At 45.1% G+C, this 17,035-nt stretch overlaps 1 protein-coding gene across 1 annotated transcript in view; it reads left to right on the plus strand.

Annotated features, from left to right (window-relative positions):
* Positions 1–14,738, plus strand: part of mical3a (microtubule associated monooxygenase, calponin and LIM domain containing 3a) — a 61,621-nt gene extending 46,883 nt beyond the window's left edge. The window contains exons 32-36 of the mRNA XM_062546498.1: positions 546–639; positions 7,551–7,616; positions 10,270–10,369; positions 11,426–11,499; positions 12,020–14,738. Of these exons, the coding sequence (XP_062402482.1) occupies positions 546–639; positions 7,551–7,616; positions 10,270–10,369; positions 11,426–11,499; positions 12,020–12,204 (519 nt within the window). The 3' untranslated portion in view covers positions 12,205–14,738. The remainder of the gene's footprint in view (positions 1–545; positions 640–7,550; positions 7,617–10,269; positions 10,370–11,425; positions 11,500–12,019) is intronic.
* Positions 14,739–17,035: the final 2,297 nt, after the last annotated feature.

Consider the following 17,035-nt stretch of genomic DNA (forward strand, 5'->3'; position numbering starts at 1 on the left):
CTTTTTTTGTGCCCAGCAGATACATATTTCATGACTAGCCACATACTACCTCACTCTGATCTGGATCTATTCATTTACCCTGCTGGTTTTACTAATATGTAGGCTTCCTGTTACACATGTTGGCACATGTTACCAACCCTTCTGTTATGATCACCTCAATTATCCCCAATCGTCCAAGTATACTTATTGACCTAGTAAGAAGTCCATTGGCCCTTCACCACTGTGGAGTTTCATACTATGATCTTCAAAGAAAGCCAAAGTTTATGAGAGTTTGAAAACTTCCACTGACAGAAGTTAGATGGTCTAGAGAAAGACACAGTAGTTCACTGAAACCTTTGTGTCTTTCTCTATTTGTGTGTGTGTGTGTGTGTGTGTGTGTGTGTGTGTGTGTGTGTGTGTGTGTGTGTGTGTGTGTGTGTGTGTGTGTGTGTGTGTGTGTGTGTGTGTGTGTGTGTGTGTGTGTGTGTGTGTTTGTACTTTCAACTCACCCCATCTTCATATCTCTTCCTCTTTTGTCTTCCTGCCTGTTTTTCCCCCCTCTGCAGATCATCCAGCGTCAGCTGGAGCAGGTGGAAGAAAAACAGCGGCAGCTGGAAGAAAGGGGGGTGGCCGTGGAGAAGGCCCTGCGAGGGGAAGCAGGTACTTTCCTCCTTCCTCATCTCCCTCGCCTCCTTTTCAAGTCTGACTCCTGTTCTCATGCAAGCCCTGTGTGCCATCAACTATAGCATATATATCAGGATTACACAGACATTGTGGATTTAACTGCTGTTTTTTTTAGCAACAGGGTTATAAAATGGAAAGAAAAGTAGCTGTTGAATGGTGGCGTAAAGCTTTGTACCAGTCTTTGTGTATTTAAGTCTCTTGGGTTTAGCTCAGAGAGGAAGAGATAAGTATGTGGAGGATTTGGGAATATCTTTACTTGCATTCTCTTCACACTCCTACCATTTCAATGTGACTCAGAAGACACAGAAGGACTTGCCAGGTTATGATAAGGAGGAGCTATGCATGAACACGGGACCATGTGTTCCCCGTCTGGTAGAATGCTGTTGAAATGCATACATTTTGCATACATTGCAGTGCATATAGGTAGTGCATATGTCAGCATTTCATTAGAAGTCAATATGTTGTTTTAACTATTCACTGCACATATTGACTTGAAGTATAATTACTGGTCATTTTCTGCTACTCTCACTAAGAACAGAAAGCAACTGCGATGAACATCAGCTTATGTCACACGTCTTATCACACATCTTTTTTCTCAACTTGCCCTTAAAGGGACACTTCACCGATTAGCATTAAGCTTTGTATCTTTAGAAAACCAGTCATGTTTTTGAATGGTCGTGCATCATTCCCTCAGTTTGCCTTGAGATGGGAGAAATACGGATTTCAACAAAGCCCATGAATAGGACTTCCTGCTTTCAATGATGTAAAATGATGATTGTCCAACATTGAAATCCGTATTTCTCCCATCTCAAGGCAAACTGAGGGAATGATGCACGACCATTCAAAAACATGACTGATTTTCTAAAGATACAAAGCTTAATGCTAATCTGTTCTGTATTGACTTGAGAAAAAATGGCTGTTACTGCTCTGTTGGACATGCTGATGTGCAAGACAAGGGACTGTCACAGACCGGGTGGGTTTTGTTTCCCCTCAGATGGCTAGGCAGCGAAATCCTTACAGAAATGCCCATAAATTACATTATGCCTGTATCTCATTGTGCAGTGCCATTGGGTACCTTGAAAGGCAATTTTCTAAATTACATTTATTATTATTATTATTATTATTATTATTATTATCATCATTATTACCTAGATGATAAAGTATGATTTTGTCACTCCCATCATCTCCTCATCAATATTAATGAGCAACAGTGTGTAGATCAGAAGTAGCCAATCAAATCATCTGCACCCCATGACACTGAAAGTCAGCACCATGGAATCGATACATGGTGCTGTATGCAGTTTGCATTGGCTGCAGTGACCATAATGAAGGGTGCACATTTAGATGCAGTACGGGATGCGAGATTTGGAAATCCATGGAAGAGAAGTCAATGGACATTGATTTTCGCAGGTTTAAGAGAGAGATTGGTGAAGCCTTACTGCTGAAGGGTGGTAGCCTAGTTCTTAAGATAACAAGCATGCACACAGTGACCCTTTCATACCCATCATGACACTCGGGGACAGCCCACTTCATCAGAACATTATTATGGAGAGAGTGTCCAAGAGGCAATAACAGCAAAAGCCCAAACCGGTAGCAGTTTGACCCATTCCACCGAGCTATTACAGTACCAACCCGGTACCAGTTTGACCCATTCCACCGAGCTATTACCAACCCAGCACTGGTTTGACCCATCCCACCGAGCTATTACCAACCCAGCACCGGTTTGACCCATCCCACCGATCTATTACCAACCAAGCAACGGTTTGACCCATCCCACTGAGCTATTACCAACCCAGCACCGGTTTGACCCATCCCACCGAGCTATTACCAACCCAGCACCGGTTTGACCCATCCCACCGAGCTGTTACCAACCCACCGTCCCGTAGCCTTGCCATCTCTCCTGTGACTGGCACCAGCTCTCATGTAGAACAAAATGCCCTCTTTAACTCCTTCCCTCTTTCTCTCTCTCTCTCTCTCTCTCTCTCTCTATCTATCTCTCTCTCTATCTATCTGTCTCTCTCTTTTACTTAAGGAGTCTATAAGAGCTCTAATGTTTATCCCAAACAGCATAAGCGAAGATCAGGTATTTTTACTGTCTGCAGTCCTGCCGTAGATGTTTGGGGTGTGACCTCACAGCATACACGTCACTCTTGTGTGTGCGTGTGTATGTGTGTGTGGAGCCACAGCTCTTATGTCCATCCCCGGGTGGTGGCTGACTCTGGAGCACTGCTGGCCCCGGGGTTGGCCCGGAGCTGGCCCGTGTTCCCGCCGGATCAGGGCCAGAGTGGGGCCGGAGCCGCGTCAGAGTCAGCTACCGCCTGGGACCCTGACCATCGTCTACGCCGCTTTTACTTAACGTCTCCGCTGCATGCACTTCAGTCTTACAGAGACAGAGAGTGTGTGTGTGTGTGTGTGTGTGTGTGTGTGTGTGTGTGTGTGTGTGTGTGTGTGTGTGTGTGTGTGTGTGTGTGTGTGTGTGTGTGTGTGTGTGTGTGTGTGTGTGTGTGTGTGTGTGTGTGTGTGTGTGTGTGTGTGTGTGTGTGTGTGTGTGTGTGTGTGTGCGCGCGTATGCGTGTGTGTGCGTGAGAGAGAGAGTGAGCGAGCGTGAGTGTGTGTATGTGTGTATGTATGAGAGAGTGTATGTTTGTTTGTCAACATAGATTTGTGCATTGACATATTGGGTGTGCCTTCTCACAGGTACCTCAGTTGACACACACACACACGCACACACACGCACACGCGCACACTCATACACTCATACACTACTCATACACTCGCACACTGAGGATACAAAACTTCTGTACACTGGATCTGCTATCTAAACAGAACCTCCCTCAATCTGCTTGATTGTTGACAACACACAATTAGCCATGTGTCCCACCAGAATTGGTAGACAGTACATCTGTAATTACTGCTTGGTGTAGGTATTCCCCTCTAGTTCTGATGCTTCCTATTCTAGCTTGCTACACACCCTGATGCTTTTCTTCCACACACACACACACACACACACACAGACACACACACACACACACACACACACACAGAGACACACTTGCATGCACATACTCCTGAGTACACACTCCAAGAGGAACTGCAACAAATCTATGTCCCCATTCTCTCATTGCAGTACATAATCTCTATGTGCAGTGTCTACTGGAGTATATGTGTAACTTGTTGTGGCAAGTTTGTGTGTGTGTGTGTGTGTGTGTGTGTGTGTGTGTGTGATTGTGGGTTTTGGTTGAGTGTCAGTGTTTGTGTAATTACAAACACAAGCATGTGTGTGTTTTTAAAAGTCTGCTCATTGTGTCAGTGAGCTGCGTGTGTGTGTGTGTGCGTTTGAATTATAACACGTCTCTAATATATCCCTGTTGTAGACTATTGGGGCGATTCTAATTACAGTGAGATCCTGGACTTGCATCTGGGCGGTATGTATTTCAAGCCTGTCGCTTCCAAACCAACTAACCGCTAACTCGCCCCCCCCTCCCCCTCCTGATTTCCCCCAACACTGCTAAAGCCTCAGCCCCTCTCCCAGTCTCTAACATGCTGTACTACTGTTCCTTTCTAACCCCTCCAGTTCACACACACACACACACACACACACGCCCCACACTTTCACTTCCATGCAGACAAACACACATAGACAGGTGTATGTCAGCCATTTTTGCACCCAATCCAATCATACACACAGCACTCATTCCTACACCTACCAGGGTGTGTGAGTGGGTCCATTTGGGATACTGTCACTAACTCAGTCACACAGGGCGGCATGGTTCCCCTCAGCCTCACATCTCTCCTGGGTTACACCTGGGTCACATGGTTCACTCACAAGTGGTGGTGTTTGTTGTCCAAGAATAAAAGAGTATAACATTAACATGAATAGCACTTTACTGTATTCTGATCATTTTGTCGTCTTCTTGTTTTGAGGCATTTTAGGGTTCTTCAAAACAAGCCTTAAACATGAGAATAGAATACAGTATTGTGTTGGGTGTTTATTTTTTCTCAAGAAAATCCCCATAATCAGTATGACATGTGTGATGGAGGTGGAGGGATCCATAGCATGGTATAACACACAGACACACAGACACACATACACACACACACACACACACGCACACACACACACTCACACGCAACATGCAGACATATAGATATGCATACAACCCAGACAAATCAGAACTGGATTCCCCCTAAACATCGCCCCCTACTGGTCCCTCTCAGCCTGGCTCTGGCTGCGTGCTGTAGCATCCTGCTCTAGCTCTGATCCTCCCATACCTGCTCAGTTGCATCGGCCCTGTGTGTGTGTGTGTGTGTGTGTGTGTGTGTGTGTGTGTGTGTGTGTGTGTGTGCGTGTGTGCGTGTGTGCGTGTGTGCGTGTGTGCGTGTGTGCGTGTGTGCGTGTGTGCGTGTGTGCGTGTGTGCGTGTGTGCGTGCGTGCGTGTGCGTGCGTGTGCGCGCGTGTGTGTGCGTGCGTATGTGTGTGTGTGATCAGACACTCCTGTAGAGATTGTACCTTGTGTGCTCCCTCATGGCCCCCATGCTCTCCCATCCTCCCCTCCTCAGCTCCCTGTGCAGGATCCCAACCGAGTGGCGCCGTGGGTGGGTTGGGTTGTGCCGTCCCGTTCCGTCCTTCAGTGTGTCTTTGTGAAGTCTGTGTCGTCAGTCGCTGTGTTTGGTCCCTGTCAGTCACCCATGTGGTCATATGTTGGGCAGGAGATCGCGTGGAGCTCTCTAACCCTCTGGTCATATCATGTTGCCCCCTCACAAGCCATGATTGTCAACCCCTTTGCCTGCTTTTGGATATCTGGGCAAACTATTACCATCAATGAAAATGGTAAACCAAATACATGAATACACTTAAATGGTCTTGATTAGCGTTCATGTTTGAGTGGTTCGTATAGTCCAAGTCAGTCGAGGCTGTCCTCTGAAGAGCTGGTAAGTACTGTGGAATTTGGGACACAGGCACAAGATATAGCGGTTGAGTCTATATTCAGATTACTATGTTCTTTACAAGTCCGTTTTCCGAATCTAAGCAAGTATGACGTGTGTGTGTCTGTGTGCGTGTGTGCGTGTGTGCGTGTGTGCGTGTATGTGCGTGTGCGTCTGTGTCTGTACAGGAGTGCGTAGGTCCACATGTTCATGTGTTCAGGCCATCTCTGGATATCAGCAGATTCATTCAGTGCAGCTCTGTGGGCAGTAGGGGGCACTCTAAGTCTGTCAGAACTTAGATGTGTGGGGGAAACAGCTCTAAGCTTCACTGTGTCAAGGAGACACCGCATTGGCAACTCAGTCTGTCGACGTGACCATTTTCTTGATGGAGGCTTGTATTCCTCTCGTTTGTTATTTGACTCCCCTGTTCATTCCTTTGCACAGCAGTGCCCAAACGTTTCATGGCATGCCTTCCTTTGCACAAAAGTGCCACCCGTCCCGACGTCACATATTGCTTCCAATTCATCCTTTAGTAAAAAAAAATACTCAGCTGCTGCAGAAAGCATTTATCCTCATGAAACCATTATACTTTGATTTATTATCTAACTTGCCAATTGGGGATTAAGGCTACTATGCTGTAATAACAGTGGCATGCGAAATTTGACCGAATTAGATTAAAAATAATGAAATAAAAGACAAAATTAGTTTCTGTTTCCTGTCCCATTCCCCCTCCTCTTCCCTGTTGATTGTGATAGTCCCTTGGTGAAATCATCCATTCATCCATCCCTGCTCAGCAATGTCGACTCACTGCTTACTCAGACTACTGGGTTCAGGGTGACGTGTGATTGGATCGTCGTCCTCCTACACATCTCTCGACAGACCCCGCTGAGAGTCTATGCCTCCTCACGGATCTCTCTCTCTCTCTCTCTCTCTCTCTCTATCTCTATCTCTATCTCTATCTCTCTCTCTATATATATATATATCTACAGTATCTATCTCTCTATCTATCTATCTATCTGTCTTTCTATCTTATCTATCTCTCTCTCTTTTGAGTTTCCATCACCTGCTCTCACTTCTGTTTTTCCATTTGATGTGCTCGTGATCCCAAGTGACTCAGGTCGTCACTTGCTTGGCCCTTTGATATTTATTTTCTTTTTCTTTTTTGTCATCTGACCGCACATCTCTTTCAAGTGTTCCCTCTAGTGCATTTCCCACGATAGGGTTCAGTTATACTTTGAGTATAGCCAAGGCTGGAGATGAAATCTAGCAGAATGGAGTCTGCCCCAAGCACTCCATCCAATTTCCCAACAAGAGCTCAGAATTCTTCAAAAGGTCGAGAAATTGTCTTTGAACAGGAGAGAGAATATCATCCTGAGGTACTTGTCTCTCCTCAGCAGTCTGAAGGAGTTTGCAGTCCAAGCTTCCAGTCAATTTGCGGCAACAGTGATAAGGTTTAGTGTTTTTGAGATGGTTTGATCTGAGGAGGCGACGTGTGCTTTTTTTGTGCCTAGTTGGTTGTTACATTGCTGTTTCCCAAGACAGCTTGAAGGGAAGCATCCTGTCTGTCGTTCTTTCTTTTCCTCTCTTCCTCTCCTCCTCTCCTGTCCTTTTCTGTATCTAGCTCTCACTGTTTGGTTGTTTCTCTGTAATTCTCATCCTCTCTGTCAACGTCTCTCTATCACTCTCTCTCTCTCTCACTCTGTCTCTTTCTTTTGTTGCATAGCTGATCTTTCCTTCCTCCCCCTCCAGGTGCTTTTGCGTTTTTCCCCCTCCCTTTCTGGTAGTTTTTGATTTTTCTCCTCACTGTTTTTCTCTTCCACATTTCTCACCCATCCCTCCCTCCCTCACCCCTCCTCTTCCTCCTCCTCCTCTTCCTCTTCCCCTTCTCGTTGTCTTGGTCTTCTTCCTCCTCTACTCCTCCTCGCTCCTTCGTTCTCCACCTCCCCCTTGTCTTGTGGAAGTTGAGCCCTATGTCGGGACCCCTCGGCGAAGACCCCTCTCCTTCTGCCCCTGCTGTTCCCCTGCAGGTAACGTAACCTCCCCGCTCCGGCGTCACCGCGGTAACCGTAACCACGCCGCCGCCGACAGGGTTGCCACGGCGACTCTGCGGATCTGCCGAGCAGTGCTCCTCCCCGTCCTGGTTCTGCTGCCTGTGTTTGTTCCCCACCGTGTGTGTTCTTAGACATATATTTATAATTCAGTATTTAAGCACACAACCACACTCACACTCACACACACACACACACACACATACACACACATGCATACACAAACATATCTAGACGCCTCAATTATAGTACTATTCTATTATGTTTAAGTTAAGCTTTTAGACTTTTCTTAGCTAAGTAACTTCATTATTTCCATTGAGTTCATGAACAGAGACTACATACTGTAAGCATACTCAACCTGTCTCCTGCTATTACTATTTACTATTATTATTACTTATTAAGGTGTAGTTTAAGATCCAGTTGAGAGCCTGTGGCTGTAGGTTTTGAACATTAGCAGCATAAATACCTGGCATCCCCTCTGAAGCCTTGGCCACATATGTCCTTTAGATGGAGTCCCAAATGTGCTCCAGCTGTGTGTGTGTGTGTGTGTGTGTGTGTGTGTGTGTGTGTTAGGAGAAAGAGGGAGACGTGTCTGCCCAAGTGTGTGTGTGCTAATCTGCTGCATGTTTTCCTCCAGCTGTAAAAGTCTTTAGGCCCCGCCCTCATCTCCCGGTACCCGCCGGGTCCTTCTAATCGTCTGACCCGGTGGCGGTAGAGAGTGGGCCGGGGCGAGGGGTGGCGGGCTGGCGGGTTGGGGGGGGGGACATCTGGGGTGTGGCTGATAGCATGAGGAGATTCGACAGTGTGCCGTTACTAAATAACTGTGTGTTGTGTTTGTGAGTGATGCAGACAGACTTGGTTTGGCTAACAGATGTCAGGCGTCTGCAAACTGTGTTGTTTCTACCACTTGTTACCATCATGTCATTTTTTTTACATCAGTCACACACACACACACACACACACACACATACGTACACTACACACACTCATACATGGCCAAACATTGTTAAAAGTCAATTCCAAACCATACCTAATTTTCCTGTTGTGGCGCACTTGTGTCCTAAACTGCTTGAAGATGTTTCTGGAGTGTGTGTGTTTTGTGTGTGTGTGTGTGTGTGTGTGTGTGTGTGTGTGTGTGTGTGTTTGTGGTGTGCTAACTGGTTCTTTTCTCTTGTATTCCTCGGGTAGCATGTGTGCTGAGGGTGATGGAGAAGGCTGAGAGAGCAGTGCTGGATAAGTTAGCTACCCAACCCGTTCTATCGTTTTCTCCATCTGTCTCCTCCACGTCACCTTGTCTGTCTGCCTGTCTCAAACCCCTCCTCTCTCTCTCTCTCTCTGTCTCTCTCTGTCTCACACTCACACTCTCTCTCGCTATCTCTCTCTCACTGTCTCACACTTACTCTCTCTCTCTCTGTCACTCTCCCTTTCCCTAATTTCTTTCCTCCTCTGTCTTTGCTGTCCTCTCTGTTTCTATTTCTCTCTTTCTCCCTGTCCCCCTCTCTCTGCCTCCTCTCTCTCTCTCTCTGTTAAAACAGCAAAATCCAGCCACCGAGAGCACAGCCATTCGATTTATGTGTGTACTGTGTTTTTCCTTTTCGTTTTGCAAGAGCCTCCACTCTCTCAGCTAAGTATGTCATGCAGCATCAAGGTTTTGCCTCCCCAATGTGTCATTGCCTCTGCTTGGCTCCTTTTGCGTGTCTGACGTCTCTTATAAAAAAATAAAGGGGGACTGTGTTGCAAACCACCGAAACCCAATCAGCATGAACCCTACCAGGCTCTGCAAGAGCTGTGTAGAAGTGTAGACAGTCTGTGAGTTCCTAATACTCTGCAGGTCAGACCCTCCTGGCGTGCATGATCCAAAGCAACATTTTGCCCAACAGGACATCCTCAGAACCACAGCACAAGCTTTGTGAACGGCAAATGGCTTGATTTATTCCAGAATGTTCTCATTTGAGCAGCAATTTCAGCCGAGCGACCAAAACAGTAGCAGGGGTGGCGTCCCAGTGGGGTCTATGTTTGCTACTGTTCTGGGGTGCAGCAGGTAGGAGTTTGCAGCGGGGGACAGCTTGGGAGTGGAGGCGAGTGTTTGTCGTAATTGGCCTCCCAGTGGAGACAGGGATGCCATGCGTAAACAGTTGCCTCCACTCACGCTGAGAGAAGGTCTCGCACCCTTCTGAGTCCTGACGGCTGCTGCTCTCCTGCCACAGCAGGAGGAGATAGAATCAGACAGTTCCCAAGTGCAGATTGAGTGGAAAGCCTGACACACTGCAACACTGGTTGTCCCCCCCCCCCTCCCCCCCTACTCTCCCCGTGCCCCTCAAAACACCAAAAAACTGAGAGGGGTGTAAACAAAAATATATTTATATATATATATTGCACCAGATCTCCACGCCATCTTCTGTGGGTTTCAGGGGATAGCCAATCCCTGCGGTTGGCAGTCGTGCCCGATTCTCAACTGCCCTACCCATTCCTCCCTGTCTCACCCCCCCCTCACCCTTCGTCCCATCCCCAGACCGACATCCTGGCTTGGCTGTCATTGCATTGCCTGTGTTGGGTGTCTGTTGTCACTTCGCCCGCTCTCTCCGCGTGCCCTCCTCTGATCTCTGTCCCGCATTGCTCTGCCTCTCCCCAGGAATGGGCAAAAAGGACGATCCCAAACTCATGCAAGAGTGGTTCAAACTGGTGCAGGAGAAGAACGCTCTGGTGCGATACGAGAGCGAGCTCATGATCTTGTGAGTACTTGTTTGGCATCCTTATTTACCATCACTTTTTATGGACCGCGAATTGATCATGTTGATGGATGTTTATACACACACGCACACACACACACACACATTTATATACACACCTCTCATTTAATGTTGATCTACTTCCTTTAAAATTGAATTATTTTGTATGAATATGAATGTTTGAATACATAAAAGCAGCAATAAAATGTTCTAGTTTAAAACTAGTTTGCTAACTGCCTGAAAGACTAAAATGCAAAGTCCTTGCAGTCACCAAACAATAGCATAGTTGGCTCTAACAAAAGCTTGCTGGTATGCTAAGGACAAATTGAAGGTTTCTTGAATATGATAATCCAATAAAAAGACATGAATTGCAATCTGTAATTTCATTTCTAAGTGCTGACAAGGTGCTTCATTAATATTGATCGTCTACAAAAACTCACTCATAAATAAATAATGATATGAAGATATAAAAGGTCAAGTGCTGATACACAAAGAAAAGGTATTTTGATTTACAGTGCCCTCTGGAATGATTGGCACCCCTGGTAAAGTTACTAAAACATTTAAAAAGTCATCTTTTGATCATATATCGTAATCACACAGTGTAAACAATGAGGACACACATTTTCTCAAATGTCACCTAGATGCAAACTTTAACTTGTCCCAGAGTTCTATCCAGATATACTCTTTTACTCAAATGTCCCTAGTTCTATTCCTATACACACTTTTACTCAAATGTCCCTAATTTTATCCCTGATACACATTTTTACTCAAGTGTCCCTAGTTTTATTCTGATACACACTTTAACGCAAAATGTCCCTAGTTTTATTCCAATACACACTGTTACTCAAATGTACCTAGTTATATTCTGATACACACTTTTCCTCAAATGTCCCTAGTTAGATTCCGATACACACTTTTACTCAAATGTCCTTAGTTATATTCCAATACACACTTTTACTCAAATTGTCCCTAGTTTTATTCCGATACACACTGTTACTCAAATGTCCCTAGTTATATTCCGATACACATTTTTACTCAAATGTCCCTGTTTGTGTGCAGCGCTCGAGAGCTGGAGCTCGAGGATCGCCAAAGTCGCCTGCAGCAGGAGCTCAGGGAGAGAATGGCAGTGGATGGTAAGGGGGGGACAAAACATTTTGTGTGGCAGTGGATGGTAAGGGGGGGAAAGGGATTTTTTTTGTGTGTTTGCGATATCATAGGAGTTTGTTTTGATGACAGATAAACATTTATACCCCCTCTTGAACTTGGTGCCAACTGCGAGGTGTTCCATCATTAGTGAAGGCCTGTGTGCAGAAATCCCCCATTTAACGAGTGATTTGTTTTTCTTACCACCCAGTCAGAACAGAACCTGCTGTCCCTCAGTGTAATTATTTCTGTCAGTTTGGAAAATCTGATTCAGTCTATTTTTTCTCTTTTTCACTGTTTCTTTTTATGTCTCTGTCACGCCACCTCTCATTCCATCTCTCTCTCATCTCACTCCTCTCATTCTATCTCTCTCTCTGACGCCTCCTCTCATTCCATCTCTTTCTCTCTCTCTCACTCCTCCTCTCATTTCATCTCTTTCTCTATCACTCCTCTCTCTCTCTGTCACTCCTCCTCTCATTCCATCTCTCTCTCCTTCCCTCTCTCCCTCAGACCACATGAAGGCGGAGGAGGAATTGGCGGAGGAGAAGCGCATCCTGAACGAGATGCTGGAGGTGGTGGAGCAGCGTGACTCCCTGGTGGCCCTCCTGGAGGAGCAGAGGCTTCGGGAGAAAGAGGAGGACAAGGACCTGGAGTCCGTCATGCTGTCCAGGGGCTTCAACCTCAACTGGGCCTGAGTGACGGCAACCTGCATATCTCACTTATTTCTATCTCTCTATTTCTCTCTCTCTCACACACACACACACACACACACACACACACACACACGCACACACACATACATACCATGTGGCAGCCACATGACAGTGAAGGCCTGACTGCCAAAAAAAAGAAAAAGTTCTATGAGGACCAGGCCTTGGGTCCCTGGATGTATCAGGAAGCGAGTGTAGAGTGTGTCTCTGCAGGAGGCCTGCTCTTTCTCGCTTCAGGGCTGCTCTGGGAGTGGAGAGTTGACGATGTTTACAAAGCCCTGGCTCCCTGGCCTGTGCTAAGCTGAGCAGAGCCGAGCCGAGCCGAGCGGAGCAGGCCTGGACCCGAGCCCTCTTCAGGCTCTCTCCCCATCTGCCACTCCCCCTCGCCCATGGGAACATCTACTGGGAGCCCTGCCACTCCGAAAACAAACTCTACACAGACAGAGGACATTTGAAGTTTTGCCTCTGCTGGTTTTTGATCCCTTTTAACTGTTTTATTTCTTTTTCTTTTTTTTTATTATTTGTGAGACAAGGAAAGGGAAACATGAGTCCTGCTGAAGGCCATGGAATGATATGTTTTTGTGTGCGTGTGTGTGTGTGTGTGTGTGTGTGTGTGTGTGCGTGTGTGTTAACAAAACACTGAACCAGATTGCATTTTAGAATGTCCTGTTACAGATCTATTCAGAACCATCACCTCTGGAATCACCCGGTAGTGGCATCTCTGTTGCTATGGCTGCTGACTGACAACAGGGGCCGTCTCTTGACCGACACACTCTCCCTTCTCCTCTGGTTTATGCCCATCATCACTGACGTTCTTTCAGGGGGTCCAGGAGAGTTCCTCAGGACACAGCACTACAGACTGCTCAAACTCACCGATATGTCTTCTTCCACCAGTGTCAGCCGTGCGCTCAAAAGAACTGATGAATGGACCCCGAGACTCTTGCCTTTCTCTGCTGACGTTTTCTCTGTAGCATCGGTAAATCAAATGGTGCTCGGAAAACCATCTGTAAGCCATCATGTATCAGAATCACGGAGGTTTAAAGCCTGTGTGTGTGTGTGTGTGTGTGTGTGTGTGTGTGTGTGTGTGTGTGTGTGTGTGTGTGCACTCACTTAGTCTCTCAGTCTTTGTGGCTTCTCACAGATAGGATCACATAATATCAACATTGAAAAAGTGTCAGGCTTCAGGTTGCCTGTCTACTGGCTTTTATTGAGTAGTGAAAATAGGGTTTTAAGGAATACCATCATGCTATGGCTTTTCAATACCGCTCTTAGCTTACTTTTTATCATGTTTTTACCTTTTCTCGTGTGTTTACAATCAGTCGAGACATTTCATCAAAACAGACATACACAAAATCCTTCAAGTATCATGCAACTGTAAGCATTGTGCTATCTGGATGTTGGGGATATAGAGAGGACGAACAATCATTGACAAAGCTGTTGATGAAATACTTTCAACAAAATCACTTTGATGTAAGAGAGCCGAGTCCTCAAAAGCTTGTGGTCTTTGTATCGTCCAGAAAACGGTCTGTCATTCTCTAGACAGTAGTTTCCATTGTCAGTGGAATGTACCCGATACGGATCACTGAACAGGGTAGACAACAACTGACATCGTGAAAGACCTGGCCCTTTTCGCTAGCAGATATATCCCTCTTGCATTTCCAGAAATTACCATCGTAATAGAGGGAGAACATTCAACATTATCATCCCTGTTTGGGTAATTTATACGTAGTGGTTCACAGTTGGTGCTTTCTGGGAATGCATCCGAGCAAAGCAGGTTCTTATCTGGAGTCAGCTGCCAAAGCAGCTCCCTCTAGATGTAGCAGAGGGGACTGCACAAGCCGCTGGGAGATGTGTTTACGGTCTTCTGAGCTTTGGGAGAGTCCAATGCCTTTTAATTAACACTTCTGAAAGTTCTTGCTTCACATCTTTATTCCTCCTAGTGTTTACCACTTTCATTTGTGAAAAAAATAGTTTTGTTTTCCAAGAAAAAAATACAAATTATTTATATTTTTTTTCCTTTCTTTTATTTTACAACACAGATTCACATGCCACTAATTGGGAGCAAGTTGAATGCTCTCTCAGCACTTCTTAAAAGTAGTTACATCATCGCGTCACTGAGCTTACGAACAGCCTTTTCATCTTTGTTATTTTTGCCAAACTGTAAATGTCAGCTTGGTCACCATTTTGCTGTATAGTTGGGCACCCAGAGGTTTATCCTGTAAGTAAATGAACGAATAAATAAAAACAGATAACTGTGTAATTCACTTAACAGTGAACGAAAGAGATCGTTACACAAGTTCATGGTTAGTTTTTAGATGGTGTGTGAAATGTTTGACAGATTTTATTGATATTTATTAACATGTGTGCAAAAAAATGTATCATATGTAAAGAAAATGAATCCTAATTTTTGAGAACCCTGTTTGTGGTTTCCTCTTACGGATATGTAAATGCTTCCTGTAGCTGATTTGCATATAAGATGTTGGATGTATGTAAAGGCAATAAAATGCAGTTGTTATTCAAAAGAAGAAAAATGTTTGCATGATTTTTTTTATCAACTTGGGTGTGTAAGTAAGTAACTTTATTTGTCCCCCAATGGGGCAATTTGTTGTGCAGCAAGTACAGTACGGATCACATACAAACACACACACACACACACACACACACACACACACACACACAGTTTAAGAGGTTGCCTACCTTGCAGCCATAGTTAAAAAACAATAAAAATAAATAAATAAATAAAAGGCTCATCATATCCAAAAGTGTGTGTGTGTGTGTGTGTGTGTGCGTGCGTGTGCGCATGCCCACATGGTCATCATTACTTGTTCAATTGACAGATACATTTTTTTCACTGTACCTTAAAGTTATGGAAGCTGGTTTCTGCCACTTTAAGAAACAAAAAAGCCACACATTAACACAATAATGAGAACAATTTTGAGTCCCATTTTGACAATATTAGGCCATGGATAGTCATGCCATAATAGGCTATTTGATTAAGAGTCCATGTGTGAAGAAGGAATTTGACTATCATGTTGAGGAGCATCTTAAAAGAGGTTACTCAACAGATGAAATTCTGTCTGCTGAACTGCTAACGAAGTTGTCCGATTGTTGGCTTGTCAGTCACATTGTAGTTAATTTGTAGTCCATGTGGACTTAACAATTTTAATGTGAACTCGTGAATTTCCTTTTTTTGTCACATGAAGTCTGCATCCTTCTTTCACAAAAGTCTTGCGCTGTATTTAAAACACGTAGTTGTTTATTGAGCGCATTGTTATATTTTAACTTTTATTGATGCCATGTTTGTCACTTATTTCGCAGCAAAGTCGTAAAACCAACGTAATCACGGGGACGGTTCCTGATATTCCCAAATGGCCTGTACGCACCATTTGTCTGGTGCCTCAGCCTCACAGAATGCCGTGTTCAGGGCTGGACTGGGACCAAAAAACGGCCCGGGCATTTTTGGCCATAGTGGCCCACCATGATAATTTACACGATAAAACATACTGTATGTGCACACTGTTTTGTTTGTAAAAAAATATTTAAGTAAACCGGAGTAGCCTGCATGGAAGCGAGTAGCCTACCCTTGCTAAAAAATATATGAATTATTATACACTCACACACACACACACACACACACTAGAGTGACCTCTAAACCAGCAAGGATGAGGTTGTGCACAAAACTCATATGCTATTAAATGCTTCACTAAATAAAACCTGCTGTAATTTCCTATGTTGAGCATTTGCACAGTTTTAGCCAACAATTCACCTTGATACTATTTAGTGAAGATGTATAGGCTAGTACATCCCAAAACATTTTCATTGTTAAATCCATGGGCTATCACCATTCCTGTTTCATTCCATGCGTCTGACTGCATGTCTGTGTGTAGCCTGTGTCTGCTTGTCTGCGCAAATACATTTGATAGTTTGCTTGTTGCACTGCGTCAAGATTGACAACAATTTCGACCAATCGTGATTTCAGAAGGTTGATGGCGTTCTTAAGCCGACAACTCGTTAATTTGATGGGTATCGCAATTCAAATGCATGCGAGAGGGGTACACACAAACCACACAAAAAGACGCGCTCACACTATAAAACTTTGTTTTGCTTAACTGGGTGCTGAATCCTACATAGTAGAAGAAGCAAGGGGAAGCAGCAGTCGCAGATTTCAAACTTTTAATTGTTCGTTGTGCTCCCAAAAAGTTCAGCCAACATTTCGGCTACTTCTTACCTGACTCACAGTAGTAGCTATTCTGACCACCTCCTCAATCTGTCTCTGCTGGGTCACGTCTCTCACCTCTTCCTCCTCCTCCGAATCAATTTGAATAGCTACTCCTTCCTCTGTGTAACTACTCTTTTGCACACTCGCGTGTGCCTCTCTGAGGCCTGTGCACTCGTTGCTGCTTCTGCACTGCTGCTATCAACTTGTGGTGGCAAACATTTCTGTAATTTTAGCAAATTTTTGCTGCATCCACCTTTAGGCTTTTGCCTTTTAACTCGCAACTTCTCTGCGCCCCCCTTGCGCTTTTGTGGTTTGTCTTTGTACATTTTCATACGGACGGTCTCAATTTCTCTCGAACTCCAGTCAAGAGGGAGATGAGGCCGGGAGGGAAACAGGGAGGGGCCTGAGATTTCATTGGACTAGCCCAATGTCCATTAAGGCAGTCAACCAATGGGCCGCGATTCGCTACCGTTGCAGCCGTACGCTAAATAAATATTTTATTATTTCATTATTATTAAATTATGACAGCCTCGGCCCAAATATATGCGTCGGCCCACCGGGCATTGCCCGGTATGCCCTATGGCCAGTCCATGCCTG

This window comes from Sardina pilchardus, chromosome 10, assembly GCF_963854185.1.
Source record: "Sardina pilchardus chromosome 10, fSarPil1.1, whole genome shotgun sequence".
Taxonomy (NCBI): domain Eukaryota; kingdom Metazoa; phylum Chordata; class Actinopteri; order Clupeiformes; family Clupeidae; genus Sardina; species Sardina pilchardus.